The 20142-nt window shown below is 38.7% G+C and overlaps 1 protein-coding gene across 1 annotated transcript in view; it reads left to right on the forward strand.

Moving 5' to 3' along the window:
- EPHA6 (EPH receptor A6) overlaps positions 1-20142 on the forward strand; it is a 771763-nt gene that overhangs the window by 625459 nt on the left and 126162 nt on the right. Inside the window, exon 13 of the mRNA XM_087818112.1 lies at positions 9290-9351. Within this exon, the coding sequence (XP_087674238.1) occupies positions 9290-9351 (62 nt within the window). The remainder of the gene's footprint in view (positions 1-9289; positions 9352-20142) is intronic.

Genomic DNA, 20142 nt, shown 5'->3' on the forward strand with positions numbered 1-20142 from the left:
ATAATTCCTTAAATTCTCAGTTGAGAACATAACCTATCCCCTAGAGTTCTTCTTGCTTTATCATAAATTGTGCCATCTATTTTGGTCCTATTCAAAGGAACTACCAATGCTTTCAAAAGATTCACCCAAGAATGTTTTTCTCACAAAAAAATATTCTGAAAAGCTTTACACAGCTTGCTAAATTAGCTGGGTTTCCACGTGAATCAGTGTTTAATCTTTGTGTCATTGGGTTTTCACTTTAATTGGAAACATGACAAGAAACAGCTGCTCCAATGCCTCTTCCCCTTCGGAGAACCACACTGATTCCCACAGGGCAGCACTCGTGCCCTTGCGAGCCGCTGGGCCACTTAAGAACATGCGTAAGGTGGGGCTAGACCAGCCCTGCTACAGAAGGCGTCTCATCTCAGCGTTCATTCTTTTACTTTATAGGACAAAGCACAGTGGAAGTTGCCCTGTGGCACAATGTTGGCTTTTCATAGTTCTGTTCACAGAGGTCTTACAGGGAGTGTATTTAGCAAAATTGAATTAAAAAATAAAAATTAAACCTCTTTCAAGAGTTGCAGAAAACATTTAAAAATAACATTTTCCATGGAAGGAAGAAAAGGAAAGTGGTTAGTAGTTTAATTTATGTCATATATATAATTTATGTAACAAATGTTTTCTTCGTTATAATTAAAGTCTCGCCATAAATAACCCCTGTCGTTAATGTACATTCAATATATCCTGTCTAGAGTTTTTTATTTTTAAATTTTCTTTTGATTGGTGAATGATACAAAACACCTAAAAGTTGAATATTTTATCATTTCTGTAACTATAAGACACTTTTTTAAAAATTTATCTTTATTGTTGAAAGTATTACAGAATTCCCCCTTGCTTTTCCTGCACTGATCCCCTCCATCACCACCCCCCTCCCCCACCCCCTGCACACCCCCAGGCCTTCTCCACACTATTGTCTGTGTCCATGGGACCATAAGACACTTTTTTTTTTTAATCCTCACCAGGGGATATTTTTTCCATTGCTTTTCAGAGTGAGTGGAAGGGAGAGAGAGAGAGAGAGAGAGAGAGAGAGAGAGAGAGAAACATTGATGTGAGAAAGACACATCAGTTGGTTGCTTCCCACACTTGCCCCAACCCCAACAGGGGCCAGGGATCCAGCCTGAAACCAAAGTACGTGCCCTTAACTGGGAATCAAATCCGAGACCCTTTGGTCCCTGGGCCAATGCTCTAACCACTGAGGCACTGGCCAGGGCCATAAGACACTTTTGAAGGTAAAAGCACAGAGCATTTGAAACACTTTTGGAAAGTGATGATACTTTTACTTTCTCCAAAGGTTTCAGAACTCTTCTTAAATATTCAGGATGTGGGCCTTGGCCAGGTGGTTCAGTTGGTTAGAGCTGTGTCCTGGGACAACAAGGTTGCGGGTTTGAGACTGATCAGGGCACATACAACAACCAACCAATGAATGCACAGATTGATGTTTCTCTCTCTCTCTGAAAATTAATTTTTTTAAAAAATTAGGATATTTTAATAGTTTTTCTAGTGTCTTTTCCAGAGGTTTTACAGAAACATATCACATACTACTTCTGAATGTTCTCATGTATGCCTTTTACAACTGAAATTTCAACTGGTCAAGCTCTGTCCTTTTAATCCATATATAAATATTAAGAAAATTTAAAATAAATTGATTTGTAAAGGAAACTTAAAATCATTATCATAAGCTGATGCTGAGAGATGGGGGAAGCAAATTTCCTTAGCACATATTTCCTGTTTATGGAGAATACTATAGGGTTTTATGGATCTTTAAGATCCTAGAACTTCCCAAGGACAAAACATATCTGGGAACAGCACCGTGCCCAGTCCATAATGCCTTTCCAGGATGCATTTTTAAGTTGAGGCAGTGAGATGTAGGGTAATACTTCATGTTCTCCAGATTACTAATGGAGACCCAAGCATTACTTGGGGGATAGCAAGTTGGCCAAGCACTCAGACTCAAGCCAGAGCGCCTGGGTCAAGCCCCCGCTCTGCCCACTGTGTGTCTGGACAAGTTGTTTGAACGCTCAGTACATCGGCAGTCTTATCTGTTAAATTGAACTAGTAATTATACTCACCACGGGGTGGTATGAGAACTAAATGAGTTAGAACCGAGCCTAGCACATTGAAGAACTTGGTTTTTTAAAGTCAGTTATTATTATGCCTGTGCTGATTTAAATGTATCTATTTTTAAATTATCTACACAAAAGGTTTTCACAGGAAGAAATCAGGAACAAAGGCAGCCTAAAATTATTTATTTGACACAAGTTTAACTTGGTTTTGAACTTAGATATGATATAGTTTTTCAAGTCCTGAGAAGTCTCTGATGTGTTTTGTTCACTATCACCTAATGGTGATTAAACTATCGATTATTACATATAAATCAATTATATCTTCTATAATAATTGGGAAGCAAAAAGTCATAAATCAAATAATTTTAAAATGTTTTTAATTTTATCATTATCATTTTATTACTTTTATAAATATAGATGTAATACAAAATCAAGAAAGACATTTTTCAAAATGCATATGTTATTTAGAATTTTGCAGTGTGGTTAGTGTCTTATAGTGAAGACACGTTCTAACAGGAGGCATCTTTGGCAATGACTGTCTTTGTCAATGAGACACTTTAATTAAGAAGAAATCTTTAGCCCAGATGGTATTTTCAGTAGAAAGAAAGACAGTACTGAGTATTACTGCAGCAGTGGATGCAGAGGGTATGCTTTGTTTCTTTACCCTCACACCTTCTATTTGCTCTAGAACAAATCTAGATTAAGAAGCGCTAGCGCTTTCATAAAGCAGATCACTCCTCCCAATTCCTGCTCAGCAGTTTTATCACCAAATAAAATAATTTATTCTTCAGCATTTCTCCAAGGACATTGGAATAACCTCTAAATTTAAAAAAGCAAAATAAAGAAATTAAGAGAATCAAGTCAACATAGTTATACAGATTTAGGGGCTTCCAATAGCTCTAAGGTTAAATCAATTCCAGATTTACCACAAGACCTGTTGTTACAGGAACAAATCTGTACATGGAGTACAGCATAGCTTGTTAGAAATAAGACTCTACTTCCTCTAAATGCTATTCCTAAAAAACTATGTATTATGTTATTTATAGTAATAAAATATGCATTTTGATTATTTTACTCTAGGAGAAACCATCTTGTTCATTAAAGCAACTTCAAACCTGTTGATTTCAGGTTTTGGGATTTAAAATGACCTTTAAGAGCATCAGGAAAGCTCCTAAACATATTGACCTTAGTCATTTTTAGTAATGAACCTTTTTAACTCTGAAAGCAACTTTCTAGTTTAGGATAAACATCTGTCTAGTCATGAAATATAAACAATATTCCCATGTATCCATTCATTCTTTAGGCTGCTGTTGGGTGATTTACAATTTAGTATCAGGAAGTATTCCCTGTATTTTAAATACATTCCATTTCATTTCACCTCATACCTCAGGCAATGAAGGAGGTGTTAATTCACCTCATGTTATTATGTAATAACATGCAATATTACCAGTATACAAAGCAGGACTATATAGCCTACAAATGGGGAGACTGAGGCAGTGAGACGATAATTATGTAAGTTCACTGGCCCGAAGTGAAAAAGTCTTCCATAGCCTCCCATCTCACTCTAATCCCACAACTTCTAACCCCACTCTGCTGAGCACACAAGGAATAAGGTGGCCGGCCACCCCAATTTGTCTGGGACGTGAGAATTGCAGTGCTAAAACCTGGGATTTACTGTATCGTATAAAATATAACTAGCAGTCACTTTTACTTTGCTATAGGATATAAAAAAGTTCATGTCCATACCATACTACAGTAAAGCATAGAAATGATCCATTTTTAGAAACTATCTTTTGCTGCAGAGTAAACAAATATAATAAAAAGAGGGAAGCAGATAATTATGCACACAAGGGAAAGAAAGTGAACGTACGAACACTTTTGAGTGTCAACTACTGCCAGACACTTCACTAACCACATGCTTTCTCACTAAGCCTTTGAAAATCATACGTATCTTCATTTTATAGATGCAGAAACTGAGGGAGCTAAAAGAGCTGGCCCAGATCATGCATCTAATAGGTATCAGAGCTGAAATTTTAATTCTGCTTTTTCTCCAAAACCACCTATTTTACAATGCAAGTAATTTAGGATGTATTCATTTGTCACTCAGTTACTTCAGTACCTCTTTCTTGGTCTAGAATTATCCTTAGAGAACACCTTTATGTGTGTGTTTCTTCTGCATTTCATTCAAAAGAATGTAATTGAGTACCTACTCTTGAGACTAGCTCTTGTGCTCAATTGTGAACTTACCAAGAATTAGGCCCAAGTCCAACCTCGACTGCATTTCAGAGTGGGAGGCAGACACCCACCTAGTTAACCTTAACACCACGCCACAAGCTTCATAAAATCGTGTGGTTAAGTTGTAAAGGAAGGAGAAAGTAAACAGTCGAGTGTTTGCAAATGGGCAAGTGTTCGTGGGAGAATTGGTGATGGGGGTGGTATTGAAGCTGCGCTCTTTTTTTAAAGTGTGTGATCTTACCAGGTGGAGACGGTGAGGAGGCGGCACATAAAGCCATGCTTAGGGAATCATGAGTTACCTAGAGAACTGGAAAAACAGGAGTTAGGGGAACTGGGGGACATGAAAGATGACACTAGAAGCAGAGATAAAGGAGAGATTGTGAAGGAACCTAATTGCCAAGCCCTTGACTTTGATCCTGCAACAAACAATACAATAAGTAAAACTGTCTTTAAAGTAGGGTGGGACATTAACCCTCTAAAAATAAGCTGTTTTCTTATTTTTATCTCTCTTTCCACCATGCACTGTATGAGAGCAGGGATTTTGTATTGATTGAGGATGTTTCTCCAGAAACCAGAAATGATACATAGTAGGTAGGCATTCAAAAATATAATATTTGATATATCACTGAATGTTCAAAATAATCGTTGTACAAGCATTAGCAAGGAAAACTAGTAAATGATTTTTGCAGTAAGTTAAGCACACACACAAAAAATGTCAGAATCAGGGCAGTGATGATTTTCTATGGAATCAGCACAACTTAATAACTTCTGGACTAACAGGAGTTTACTAAAGTGAGAAGTTCAATATTACAATAGGGTTTCAAACTTGGGTAACAGGATGGATGGTAATGTTTTAATCAAAACAGGAATATGGGAGGAAAAGAAACTTCTGGAGAAATATTAAAAGTTTGCACTGAACTCACTGAGGATAAGACTTGTTTGGGACATGATCTGATAATCACCAGGCAATAGTATAAGAGAAAACAATTTCCCAGTTTTAGCACTTATCTTGTGAATAAAAGTAATTGTCTAATATATTACAATGTTGAAATATACATCACATATATCTTTTGAATGCCTTAGAGGAGTAAGAAAATCATTTCATTTATTATCAAATCCATCTGAGATTATAATTTTCTCTCTCTACTGCAGAAACGGGAGGTAGAAATAGATCAAATAACTGGCTTTAAAAGTACTGAACTGCAACCGGGGGGCAGGGAACACGGGCAACCTGTCAATCCAAGATACGAATGCAAATTTTATTATCTGGTAGACAAAATGTAGACATGATATAATGTTAAATAAACTAGAATTGATTTAAATCTGAAATAGAGTTTTGGGATTGTTGAGTTTTGTTTTGATTCTTTACATTACTGACTGCACATTAGAAATTGCCAAACTGATACAGAACACTACGTTCAGCACAAACTCATTACTTCTATGAAAATGTTAAATCTCTATAATCCCCTTCTTTCATAAATCATCACTGAAGCAAAAAAGAAAAAAGTATTTCACTTGGAAAGTATTTTCCCCTAGATTTAAAGAATGCCTTTCTTTTGTTTTCTGTAACAATAGCACAAGTATAGTCTCTTCATCACATGGTTTCTTAACACCACCTACAATTCATCTTAAGTATTAGGAAGCCGCCAATTTGAAAATATTTATTAGTCAATAGTTCATAAAAGTTCCAATTAAAACAATTGGTCTTCACAACAGAAAAAAATGACATGGGATCTTACGATCCACTGTGTTCAGATATCAATACGTGATTTGTTGCAGGACCTCAGTTCCAATGCAGTTTAAAATATCTGTAACCTTTTCTGGGCTATTTATGAAGAAACACCAAGGAAATTCACTTTTTGTGTGACTTGTAGAAATATTTTTGAAAATCTCTTAAATCAAACTGATGAGGCTTCAAAAAAGGATCTGTGGATTTGGAGACTTGACTGATTCAAGAATCTGGAGTCTGTCCATTGATTTCAGTACAATGCAAATACCAAGTTAATTCAGTGATGCTAGGCACTGAGTAAGTGGTTAAAATTGTAAAAAAAAAAAAAAAAAGGAAATAAAGTGAAATATTTTGAAAATGTAAAATGAGGATTAATCACCTCCAAATACATTTTCCAAGAGCAATAGTGCAATATATAACTTTTACATATTAAAAAATAAGACACAAGAAGCACTGCTACCGATGACTTCTCTCACCTAATCAGGAATTTGAAGAGTACTGTCGTAACTTCCTTAATTTCCCTTCAACTTACCTATTTTCTTGACTATAAAATGTAATCATGAACTGTAAAGTTGCTTGCAACCTTCGTAGTGTATCTAACTTCCCTATGGAAAACCACTGGGAAACACCAGCAGTGTTCTAAAAACAGCGCCTTAGTTCAGTGACAGCTGCTCTGGTTGATGCTATTGGACAAAATACAAAGATAGGGAGTTCAGGTGTGAAACTTCTAATTCGTAAGAAACCTAGGGAGTCTCCATCCAACTCTTTATTACCTTTAACGAGAAGATTAAACTGGTCACTGATGAATTTTAGGGTTGCATCAAGTATCTCCCTAGGAGTTATTAGAGAGAACTACTTTCAAAGCACTTTGTATTCATGTAGATCAGGGTCTTGCTGAAAGGCCTCAGGGCTGCTCTCAGGACCCATGGAACTGCGGAGGAACTCAGCGTGTTTCCCTGAAGCACCTGCTCCGCCCGGCCACGGAGCGGCCCTGAGACCCGGGGCCAGGGCCGGAGGCCGGCTATGGGAGGATGAAGGACAGCAGCCTGGCACGAAGCAGACGAAGGTGTGATGGGAATGCGACTGCGGGACACTCAAGGAGCAGGCGCACTCTCCATTCGGGGAGCTGTGCGGGGAGCTTGGTAGGGAGAGAGCGAGTTGGGGGTTCTCCTGGCAGGGGAGCCCCGACAGGGACGGCAGAGAGAGACAGGAATGAACAAGTGCAGGCGAGAACGACAGTGATGGCTCAGGAAGCGACAAGGCTGGCTGGGAGCGAGGAGAGTGGGCTTAGCAGGGCCTGGGGCAGAGCTGTGCTCTGTGAGGAGCGCCCGAGAGGCCCCAGGCCCCGAGGGAGGGCGCGGGCTCCGAGGCGGCCGCCTGGCACCACCGCTTACCCGCTGCTCGGCTCGGGCAGGGCGCTCAACGTGCTACCCTCCACCTCCTCGCCTGTGTAACAGGGATATGGATAGTATGTAGCAGTGTAAGTGAAGGGCTGGCAAGCTCTTTCTATTCTAGTAAGGCTGACATTCCTAAGGAGATAATAAATATTTGTAAAGTAACATGTTTAAAAAATTAAATGTGTTTCAGTAGCAGCAGTGGTCAAGGTAGATTGAAAAGTTGTGACTCCGGGCAGAAGAACCCAGGTAGTCATTGTAGTAACTCAGCATTTTCCCTCAACATGCATACTCCTTTATACATCAAACTGGAATATTGGTCACAGAATTTTTATATTTAAGTATTAAGATGACCCTTTATTTTTCCCTACCTTGCTAACCAAGTGTTTGCATCAGGCTCCTAATCTCTTGAGTTCTTTGAAACCAATGGCCAAATAAAAGATTTCATAACAAACTTTCAGATTTAAAGCCTGATTTTCTGGGTCACTGCCTGCAATAGTGCTGACAGTTCCTTTGACCTCAATATTTTCTGATAAAGTTCTTTATCTGTATGTGGGTGAAATTAATGGCTTTAAGGAACATTATAGAAATCCAACAAAATGGATGTCTTCTTTGGGTTCTCATTCTATGCATGATAAATTGGAAACTTTATTATTACATTTAACCTTTAGCACATCTTTCTTTAAAATATAGATTCAACTGTAAAAATCTAGCATTTGCTGACATTGTACTAATTTGTTACCGTCACCCTTTCTAACCCACAAGCCTTTGACTTCATAAAAGGGGCATGAATTACAACATGAGACCTAATATTTCCATGATCGGTACACATAATTTCTTCCCAGATCTTTGTACTCATGAGGAAAGACTCTGGGCACAGTGCAGATGAAATTGCTAAAAATTCCAACGAGAAGCAAGAAATATAGAAGTAAAAAGGAAATATGTCGTACATGTTTGTTTCAGATAAATAACATTCTCCCTTCATCTGAAATGAGTTTATCTTTTAAACTTGGGAAATTGAGCAGAACAAATAGATTCTTTCCTTTGAAACAAACCAAAGTTACTTATGTCAAATATGTTTCCTAAAAGAGGTATTAGGAACTGTAACAATTGCAAATAGATATGATAAAAAAGAAATGATGTTCAGTTTCTGATTTTAGCTTCTGCACTAGACTATGAAATCAGAGTTACTTATGTTTCATATGCAGCCTTCATTGTTCCGTTGATCTAATCTGTGTCCAATAAAGAGTTGATCAAGAATTATTACAGATCCCACCAACTTGGTAGCATTCATCAATCTACTGACATTTTTCTACTTAAAAGCCCTTAAAAGCAGACTATGACCGATGGTGTATCATTTCTTAGAGAGAATTTATGAATTTCTCTTTTCTGCTTTGCCTGAGGAATATTTCGGAAATGCTCAGTCCGATGTGATTCAGCCGTAATTACTGCACCAGTCTGGAAATTGTTCCACTACTGGCAAAGCAGCTACAGTAAATGTGTAAACCCTGACTTCAGCTTCTTTTAAGGAAAAGCTCAGGACAGAAAGAACATCATCTAAACAAACCAGCGATCGCGGGGCTCTAGAAAAGGAAGTGCTTAATTCCTTTGTAATTTGTGTTCTTTTTATGAACTCAAAAGAAATAATGCTATAAAGAAATGGAGAGATATCTATGTATAGTATGAGTACTTTCACAGAAGCACGCTGGAAAGTGAAATTCCTATCAATAAAAAACAAATAATTTAGCTGCCACAGCTGGAAATCTCTAACTGCAGCTCCTGTTTCTGTAATTGCTCTAATCCTGTGTGTTCCCTTGCTCTGTTTGCAGGCCGACCAGTTATGATTGTGGTGGAATATATGGAGAATGGATCCCTAGACTCCTTTTTGCGGGTGAGGCATTTTTTTTCTGATGGCATTTAAGTAAGCTATTCTGAGTTCTAGATTTAAATCATTTATCATCAATTAATTGTTGCATCATGTGACTCATGGATTTTTCTGTGAAGAACAGCAGCATTTTCTCTAGGGTGCATTTCTCTGATACTGTGATATATTAGAGCGTTACTAAGGGGGCGGCATATACATGTAATAATATAATTGATTTCTCTTATAAATTCACTTGCCATGTTAATATACATATATTTGAAATAATGTTATAAAGAAAGAGATTAAATGAAACTCAGTTACTTCACACAGCCATTCATTTTGCTTTATCACATTTAACTACTTAATGCTGAACCCCTTAAATTGATGTATATTGATCAATAATGAATTGAATTGATATCAGAAAACTGGTTTAATCAACTTTGTCCCTCTCAATTTCATTTGGACAACTATTCAGAAAGCAAAATTAAAAGAAATAAGAGAACAGCAGAGATTAGTTCTAGTACAAAAAAAATTTTAAGTACTCTTTTAAAGTGACTGTTCCTTAACAGTATGGTATGTAAAAAAATCGCAGGTTCCATTCCTGGTCAAAGAGACGTAGGTGGGCTGCAGGGTACATCCCCTCCCCAGTCAGGGGGTGTGCAGGAGGCAAGCAACCGGTGTGTCTCTCATATTCATGTTTCTCTCTTTCTCTCTTCCCCTCCCTCCCTTCTACTCTCTCTAAAAATCAATGGGGGAAAAATATCCTCATGTGAGGATTAACAACAACAACAAAAATTGTTTGTTTTATCTATATGCATACCTCAGAGGTATTGTGGATTCGGTTCCAGATCATCACAATAAAGCATATATCGCAATAAAGGAAATCACACGAATTTTTTTTGTTTCTGAGTGCATATAAAAGTTATGTTTACACTGTACTGCAGTCTATTTAGTAGGCAATATATGTTTATAAAAACAATGTGCATGCCTTCAGAGCCATAATCTTTTTGCTGGTAGAAGGACTTGCCCCGATGTTGATGGCTGCTGACTGGTCAGGGTGGTGGTTTCTGTAGGTTGGGATGACTGTGGCAGTTTCTTAAAATAATAACACAGCAATAAAGTCTGTCACATCGATTGACTCTTCCTTTCACAAATGATTTCTCTGTAGCGTACAATGCTGTTTGATAGCATTTTACCCACAGTAGAACTTCTTTCAAAACTGGAGTCAGTCCTCTCAAACCCTGCCACTGCTTCACCAACTAAGTTTATGTACTATTTTAAATCCTTTGTTGTCATTTCAACAATCTTCACAGAATCTTCACCTGGAGTAGATTCCATCTCAAGAAACCACTTTCTTTGCTCATCCATAAAGAGGAACTCCTCATGCATTTATAAAAGTTTTATCATGAGATTCCAGCAATCCAGTCACATCTTCCGTCTCCACTCCTGATTCTAGTTCCCTTGCTGTTCCCTTGCTATTTCCACCACATCTGCAGTAACTGTCTCCGCTGAAGTCTTGAACCCCTCAAAGTCATCCACGAGGGTTGTAATAAACTTCTTCCGAATCCCTATTAATGTTGATATTTCGATGTCTTCCCATGATTCATGAGTGATCTTAATGGCACCTGCAATGGTGAATCCTTTCCAAAAGGTTTTCAATTGACTTTTCCCATATATATCATAGTAATCACTAGCTATGGCAGCTATAGCCATATGAAATGTGTTTCTTAAATAATAAGACTTGAAACTCAAAATGACTTTTTGAACCATGAGTGGTTCAAACTACAGAATGGATGTTGTGTTAGCAGGCATGAAAACAACATTAATCTCATTATACATCTTCATCAGAGCTCTTGGGTGATCCTGTATATTGTCAATGAACAGTAATATTTTAAATGAGATCTTTTTTTTCTGAGCAGCAGGTCTCCACAGTGGGCTTAAAATATTCAGTAAGCCATGTTGTAAACAGATGTGCTCTCTTCCAGGCTTTGCTGTTCCGTTTATAAAGCACAGTCAGGGTGGATTTAGCATAATTAATGCTAAATCTACCTTCTTAAGGACCGTAGGGTTTGTGGCATGGCAAATGAGCGCTGGCTTCAACTTGAAGTGGCCAGCACATCAGCCCCTACAAGAGAGTCAGCCTGTCCTTCTCTCTAGCTATGAAAGTTGTAGAAGGCCATCTGTTGTCTAGTGTGGCACCTTCATTAAGCATCTTGGCTAGATCGTCTCCATAACCTGCAGACTCGCTGCCTCAGTACTCCCTGCTTCACCTGCACTTACATGTTGTGGAGACAGCTTCTTTCCTTAAACCTCGTGAACCGTCCTCTGCTAGCTTCAAACTTACCTTCTGCGGCTCCCTCGCCTCTCTCAGCCTTCGGAGAACTGAAGACAGTCAGAGCCTTGCCCGGGGTTAGGCTTTGGTTAAGGGGCTGCTGTGGCTGCTTTGGTCTTTCGCCCAGCCCACTAGCACGTCTCCAAGTCAGCAGTAAGGCCGTTTCGCTTTCTCCTTATTGGTGTGTTCACCGGAGGAGCACATTTCATTTCCTTCAAGAGCTTTCCCTTTGTATTCACAGCCTGTATAACTGGCACAAGAGGCCTGGCTTTCCGCCTGTCTCTGCCTTTGACACGCCTTCCTCACTAAGCCTAATCGTTTCTAGCTTTTAAGTGAGAGACGCACGACTCTTCCTTTCACTTGAACACTGACGAGGCCATCGGAGGGTTACTGATTGGCCTAATTCTAATATTCTTGTGTCAAAAGGAATAGGGAGGCCCAAGGAGAGAGAGACAGACAGAGAGACAGACAGAGAGACAGGGGAACAGCTGGTCAAAGGAGCAGTCGGAACACACACAGCATTTATTGGTTAAGTTTGCTCATCACGACACCCCAAAACAGTTACAGTAGTGACATCAAAGCTCACTGATCACAGATCACCATAAGAAATATAATAATAATGAAAATGTTTGAAATATTGCAAGAATTACCAATATGTGACACAGAGACACGAAGTGAGCAAATGCTGCTGGGAAAATGGAGCCGATAGACCCGCTCGTCGAAGGGTTGCCACGCACTTCAATCTGTAAAAAGCGGCGTCTGTGAAGCCTGATCAAATGCGGGGTGCCCGTAGCGGAACAGGGTAACGGAGCCGAGACGGCTCCATGAAGCTACATTTTAAAGTGTGTTCATAATATCTGTAATGTTTCAAAAGCCATCATATGCAACAAAAAATGTTCCTTAATAGCAACAAAACAAAAAAAAGGAATATGAAAAATATAATCCCTAGAGGAAACATTTTCACCCACAGCAGAGGTCACATGTGACTGTCACTGTGTTCTTCAAAGCACGCCCATGTACAGAGACATGGCCACTTTCCTAGCCTGTAAACCTCCTGCGCTTTGGCTACCTGAAATGCGCTGTTATTTTTCTTCTTTATTTTCATGAGACTAAACAGTCGCAAGCACAGCTTCTTCACTTGTCCATGTTATTTGGACACGTTCTGTGTATACCTCACCTTTTCCTCTTGATCTCATTTTTATCTATTTCTTTCTTGATTCCATGCCCCATTCTTTCAACTGCTCTCAGTATTAGCAGAGATGACACATTTATTCTGTGACTGGATGTCCAGATTGAATGCCAGAAGCTGAATTCGGCAAAATCATCAAGTTATCAAGGAGCAGTACTCCTCACATGACGCAAAATGAAATTCATAGGTGTGTGGGGACGTGAGCTATTTGTTTTTTCTGAAGCCATTCTCAGCTATAAAATAACTTTATATCTTGTATTCATTTGTCCCATAAAGGGGCCAAATTATTTTAGAATAATTTATCAGGATCGCCTGTGGTACTTGAAATGCAGATATACTTATGTCCTTTCATTATATTTATTCAAAAACTCATTTTTATCAGATAGATATTATTACATAATGATGCTTGGAAGAAGTTTTTATGTTTGGATCAGCTATATCCTAGAGCTGAATATAAAGGCAAGTAATGTAGCACATACCCAGTCTCAAATTGCTACTGGAAATTGGATCAAATGACTGCCACAAGCAAATTAAGAGAGAAATATTAGCTTCAGATACACTTTTTACCCTGCCAAATCATGAATCAATTAGAATATGTTCTAAAGAAAAGATAATATGTTATAAATGAAATATTTACTCATAAACATTCTACTACATATTTATGAGTGGTATATTTCATGATTTAAAATTTAAAACCTAATACTTTTCAGCTCTTATGCACCATGTAAGACATCATAGAGTCTGGGAAAGTAAATATTTCCAATTGGTGGTGGCTACCATTACTACTACTATCAGAACTTTAACATATTTCTCAACTCATCTTGGCTCTGCCACTTGCTGGCTGTGTGACCTTGTGACTTAAGCAAGTGACTAACTTCTCTGTGCCTCTCTTTGCCCATCTCTAAAATAGGAATATTAACAGTCTCTACCTCATACAAGTGTTATAAGGATATATTAGTTGATTATTGTAAAGTTTATAGAAAAATGTGTGACACGTTGTAAATGTTAGACTGTGAGGAGTCAAACTTAAGTCTTTGACTCAAAATGCCATGTTCTCATACAGCATGAATTCTACCTTTTTATTAAATTACTTACTACTTCTTCTTATAAGTCCACTGCCATCTCCCTTCTATGTGTCTTCTCTGCACATAGAATTTCTATTAAAATAAAAATGAGTTGGGAAATAGGGCCAAATAGTCTCTTTTTGACCTTTTTTAATATTCTTATACTTCTTTGTAATCATCTCTTTTATCCCAGAGCCTCAAAGTGCTTTATAAACTTTATGTCAATAGCAGACACTCAATCCCCATGGCAAGCAGAAATAAAATATATATATCCCACGCATTCTCAAAAGCGAAGTCATTTTTCAAACTCCTGCTGTAGAATGTGATCATCGCAGCTTCTGTGAACAAGAAGAAGGAGCTGGCTAAGTGCCCTGTGTAGCGGGAAGGCATCTGTGGCTCCCTAGTAGCACCCTCTGCTTGCCGGAGGCAGAAGAGATTTCCCTCTGGTCCCCCACACTGTTTGAAAAGGAGTGGTAGCAACACTAAGTACAAGATTTCAACCCAGGCCAGTGGCGGTGACTGTCTGTGTGTGATATTGCAGTGGATTCATAATTCTTACACTGTTTGGGATCCGTATGGACATTCCTGCAGATATTTATTGTATGAATAAGTGTGCATGTTTGTGAGCAATTGTGTGTGTGTGCGCGTGCATGCAAGTGCATGTGTGTGAAGGGGTGTGGGTGGGGATGTCACCATGTGTTTGCTTTTCATTTTAAAATTAAGTGGAATATCAGGCTGGCTGCCTGGAAAATATGACCTCACTGATATGCAGATTTTTCTAACTTTTCCAATTGCACTTAATTCCTAGTGTGAATTAAGTATAATGTTGACCACCATCCCTGGTTGGTTTTTCTCCTCTGTACATACGTATTTCATAAACACCTTTTGTGACACTTCTCTAACAACTGCTTGTCCCTAAATCTTTTAACTTCCATTTTAATAACAAAGTTAACTAGCAATCAGTTATAAAAATAGTCATAAAATATTTTGAAACTTTGAGATATCATATGTCAACTATAAAAGAGTATTCCTTTTATAACATTCGTCGAATATGGATTTGTTTATCATATTATAAAATTCAGTTATTCAAAAATATAATACCACTGTTTTTAGTTCAAGATGGTATATTATGTTCATGCTACAGCCTCCTGCTCCCACTCAAATCCTTTGACATGAGAGAAAAGACACACATACATTATTTACAAAGCACAATCACATGAGCAAACAATGAGTGTCACCCATAAATAACAAATATAGGAAGGGAGAAATTAATTAAGACAAAAGCAGACAAGATCAGATTGCATAAGGAAACCATAGCTCAGGACATGCTCGGAAAGGATGCTTGAGAGCAAAAAGCACGTGTGGAAGCTGGTGCTGCGCTGAAATGGAGATGCAGGCGGGGAGCACGGGCTGGGAGCTGGGAGACGATGATGACTTTCATCTGTGTCGTGTTGCAGTTGGGACGCCTGTGGAACATGCAGCGAAAATGTTCAGGCAGCAATTAGAAATATAATTCTGAAACTCAGTGGAAAAATCTTTGCTAAAATTAAAGATCTGGGAGTCAGTAACATAAACATAGTTATTAAAGCCAAACCATGATATTTCCCAGGAAGAAATGGGGAAAAGGAAAGGAGTTGAGCAAGGTTTTCACTCTGTGGCATGTCAACCTGAGGTGGCAGCAGGGTGGCATCCCCCAAGGTAACTAAGAATGAGATGTCAGAGAGGAGCAAGGAGGGAGAGGAGTGCACCTAAGAATAGAGCATTTCAGGCAGGAGCAAATAAGCAGTTGTATCAAATGCAGTAAAGAAATTTTGAAAGACAGAAACTGAAAAGCATCCAAGGGATTTAGCACTTAAGGGGACCTCAGTGATCTCAATAAGGGCGCTTTTAATGGGTTGATTTCAGACAGAAGCCACATTGCAGAAGGCAAAATGAGAGTGAAAGATAAATGGGACCTGGTAGGTGGAGACCATTTTTAGGGAAGAAGTGGGTGAGATAGCAAGGCGAGAGAAATCAGATGCTAGTAGACAATAAAAGAAAAATCAACAATCTTTTAAGATGGAAAAAAATTCAGACAATTTATCCCCTGAGGGGTAGGGAATCAAAAGAGAATACATTGGTACGGTAAAGTATCTCAGGAGATGGAAGGTACCATACCAAGGACCCTGGTGGAGAATTGACCTTGAGTAGCAGAGGCCTGCACACACCTGCCAAGGCCGAAGGGACTCTGTGTGGATCTAGAGAGATGTATGAGCAGAAAGTATTAAATCGAAAGAAGTGAGAGCTGATGATGTTTCATTTCTGCCTCAAGTAGGAGGACAGTGTGTGTGTGGGAGTCTGAGGACAAACTTTCATTTAAAGTGAATGTTCAGAGTAATTGCTGAAGTTAAAAAAAAAAAAGTAGCTGAATGGAAACAAAAAAGCAGGGTCATCATGAGCAGGTTCTACTCCAAGGAAACAGGTTTTTTTCTGGGCCCTAGAAAGGGCAACTAAAAGTCTTTACCAAGGTTTTTAGTGATATGACCTCACCCTTGGTCATGGAGAAAGTAACATAATTAACCGGCCGTGCTGACATCAGCTGATGCTGGCGAGCATGAGCGTGTCCCGGTCGTGGTGGGCATGCCTCTGTGGATTTTTGCAGAAACACTCAACCCCCAGCTGTCAGATGGAAACAGTAGACAGTATTGTTTATAGAGCAGGTAAAACAGCAAAACAAGGGTCCCACAGGGGAGTTGGGGTGCTGGCAAAGGAATCTTTATCTAGCGATATCCAGGCTAGATAAATCGGGGGTGGGGGCTTTATTGTGTAAAAGAGGAAGGATAGTTGTGTGCGAGGGTGAGAGGATGGAAGGGAAAGAAGACTGTGGCCAGCAAGTGGGACATTGGCAATGGTTTGTCAGAGCCAGGTCATACCAGCTTGCAGGAGGTGATGATTAAATAGCTGGAAATTTGGGGAGCTGTTTGTTAAACTGTTAGTAACTTGAAATTGGTCTTGATGGGAGTCCTTGCACCACAGAAACTGGCAGATGCTACCAATCAGAAACAGTTTACTAACACACTAGACTGACATTTAAAATTTCTGAAGTGAGGCAGTTTTAGAGATGACAGTTTCCAGGTGTGGGCCTAGGAATCTGTGACTAAAGTAAAAATGAAGATGAATATCTTTAATTAACTAACAGAGATAACATTTATGTGTTCTCTATGAGTCAGGCATTATTCCAATCCCATGCATTAACTCACCCAGTGCTTATGAAGGCGGTACGTGGTAGGTGTTACTACTATCCCCATTTTACCAATGTGAAAACTGAGGCAAAGCAAATTAGGTAACTTGCCCGATGTCAAACTACTGGTAAATCATTTATTCTTTTTTTGCACAAATATACGTTCATAGAATATAGTGGACAAGGCAATGTTCTTTAGTTTGGAATACAAAAGTGAACAAAATAAAAATTAAAAATCTAATGGGAGTAGAAATAAAGAATTGAGCAAAATATATGTGGTACATCAGAGGCGTAGAGGCCAAGGGGCATAGAGGTGGGCGTGAGAGTAGGTTTCAGTATTGAATTTAGTGGTCAGGGAAGGTCTCGTGAAAAGTAGCAGGTGAGTTAAGATGGGAAAAGGTAAGGGAGCAAGCCGAGTGGGCACCTGGGGGATAGATTCCAGAGTTAGAGCAGCAAGGGCCAAGGCCCTGAGTGGGAGCATTTGATACCCACAGAACTGTAAACTAAGTCCTTATGCTCTAACACCGTCTGCCTGCTGCCTAGGACAGTGCTGATTCGTGCCCATCATCTCTTCATAATTAATAGTGATCCTTTCACTGTGCAGTTAGCATAATAAAATATGTAGTCACCCTGTCATTATGGGTAGAGGAGCGTACCTAAGGGGAAGGGTGGTAGAAGATTAAGTCAGAGAGTGGAAGGGAGCAGAAAGGGACTCAGACCTTGGAGGGAAATGGTCTCACACTTGGCTGCACATTATAATCATTTAATTTAGAGTGTTTAACAATCCCAAGTTCCAGGCTGCACCCCTGACGAGTTAAATCAGAATCTCTTGGGGTGGGATACAGGCATCAATATTTGTTCAAAGCCCTCTCAGTTGAGTCTGTTATGCAACCATGTTGTAAAACTGCTGAAGTGGGACCTTGCAGGTTATTGCAGTGACTTTGAGTTTTCTCTGGATAAGATAAGAAGCTATTATAGGGTTTGGAGAAGAGACACAACATAATCTGTATTTTAAAAGGATTGCTCTGGTTGCTGTGTTGAGAATAGACTTTAGTGAGGTACAGTTGGGTGCAGGGACATTAGGAGGCTTTTGCAGTAATCCAGGTAAGAAGATGACAGTGGCTTAGATGAGGATAGTTGCAGTTGACTTGAAGGAAACCGGTGGATTCTGCGTTGCATTTTGAAATTTGAGCCAATAGGATTTGCCAGTGGATTGCATAAAGTATATAAGTGAAAGAGAAGATTCAAGGGCAAATGTTATCCACAAAATAAGGTCAATAATAGGCAATAACTACTTCCTACAGGTATTGTGATTATTATAGTGTTAAATGGCTAATAGGCCCAAAAATCCTAGAATACTGTCTGGCATATATGAAGGTCTCCATAATGTTATCTATTGTTTTTATTATATGCTTCAGAAGATGTCACTAAGAGTTTTAAATTAGTTTTTCTGTTACTTCCTGGTCTGTTTTTTTCTACTGGCTAAAAATACTTTTAATTTTCATAATTTAAAAAAAATCTAGATATACCTCATGAATGAGTATTTAAATAATACATGTAACTGCATATTATCATTTCAAAAGCAATGTGAGTCATTTGAAGAGTTTCCCTGAACAAATGAAAAGCAAATATTAATTTAAAAAATTAAAGGGATCTTTTAAATATTTATGTACTCAAATTATAAATCTAGTAAAGATGGCATTTTACCTTATGCTAGTTATATATTAATAATGAGAGCTGTATTTTATTAGCACACTTTTCTTGTAAATTGTGTCGTATGGAGTTATGTTTGTGCTGGTACATAAGAGTGAAATTAAGCTACAATAAATTCACTTTCTATTCAACAGTTAAAAATGTGAAGTTGCATTTATCCACCAATACCTATTTTTAAAACATAAAACTTATAGTTGAATTACCTCCCCCTAATCACATTTTTCAGAAGAAAATGTGAAACTTCATGTAGACTATTATTTATCATGCTTGTGCCAGCTTAATGCCAAGTACTATTCTAAAAATAATGTGACAGTACACATTTAAATATATGAAAGCAAGGTGTGCTTGGAACCCAACATAGGGTTGGCTGAACTTTTCATTTTAAATTAGAAGTTATAGCACCAACTTTCAATAGCCTGAATTTATCTCTTTAAGCATTTTAGTACTGTGAATGTATTATATCATTTGTAGTACCTGGTACCATGAAATTGTAGTTTATAATTTTCTTTATTAATTCTCCTTTTGTATACAGGACTTTACATTGATTTTTTTTCTTTTTTTTTAATCTTTATTGTTGACAGTATTACAGATGTCCCTCTTTTTCCCCTGTTGACCCCCTCCACCCCACATCCACCCCACGCCCAAGCCTTCCCCATACCAATGTCTGTGTCCATAGGTTATGCATGTGAGCATATAAGTTCTTTGATTAATCTCTCCCCACCCACTCCCCCACCCTGCCTTCCCTCTAAGATCCCTCAGCCTGGTCCATGCTTCTACGTCTCTGGATCTATTTTGTTCATCTGTTTATTTTGTTTATTATATTCCACATATAAGTGAGATCATGTGGTACATGTCTTTCTCTGCCTGGCTTATTTCGCTTAGTATAATACTCTTCAGTTCCATCCATGCTGTCCCAAAGGGTAAGAGGTCCTCCTTCTTTATAGCTGCATAGTATTCCATGGTGTGAATGTCCCACAGCTTTTTTATCCACTCATCTACTGATGGGCACTTGGGCTGTTTCCAGATCTTAGCTATTGTGAATTGCGCTGCTATGAACATAGGGGTGCATAAGTTCTTTCTGATTAGTGTTTCAGGATTCTTAGGATATATTCCTAGAAGTGGGATCACTGGGTCAAATGGCAGGTCAATTTTTAATTTTTTGAGGAACCTCCATACTATTTTCCATAGTGGCTGCCCCAGTCTGCATTCCCACCAGCAGTGCACTAGGGTTCCCCCTTCCCCACACCCTCGCCAGCACTTGTCGTTTGTTGATTCGTTGATGGAGCCATTCTGACAGGGG

The sequence above is a fragment of the Miniopterus natalensis genome, chromosome 6 (genome assembly GCF_054644295.1).
Source record: "Miniopterus natalensis isolate mMinNat1 chromosome 6, mMinNat1.hap1, whole genome shotgun sequence".
Lineage (NCBI taxonomy): Eukaryota > Metazoa > Chordata > Mammalia > Chiroptera > Miniopteridae > Miniopterus > Miniopterus natalensis.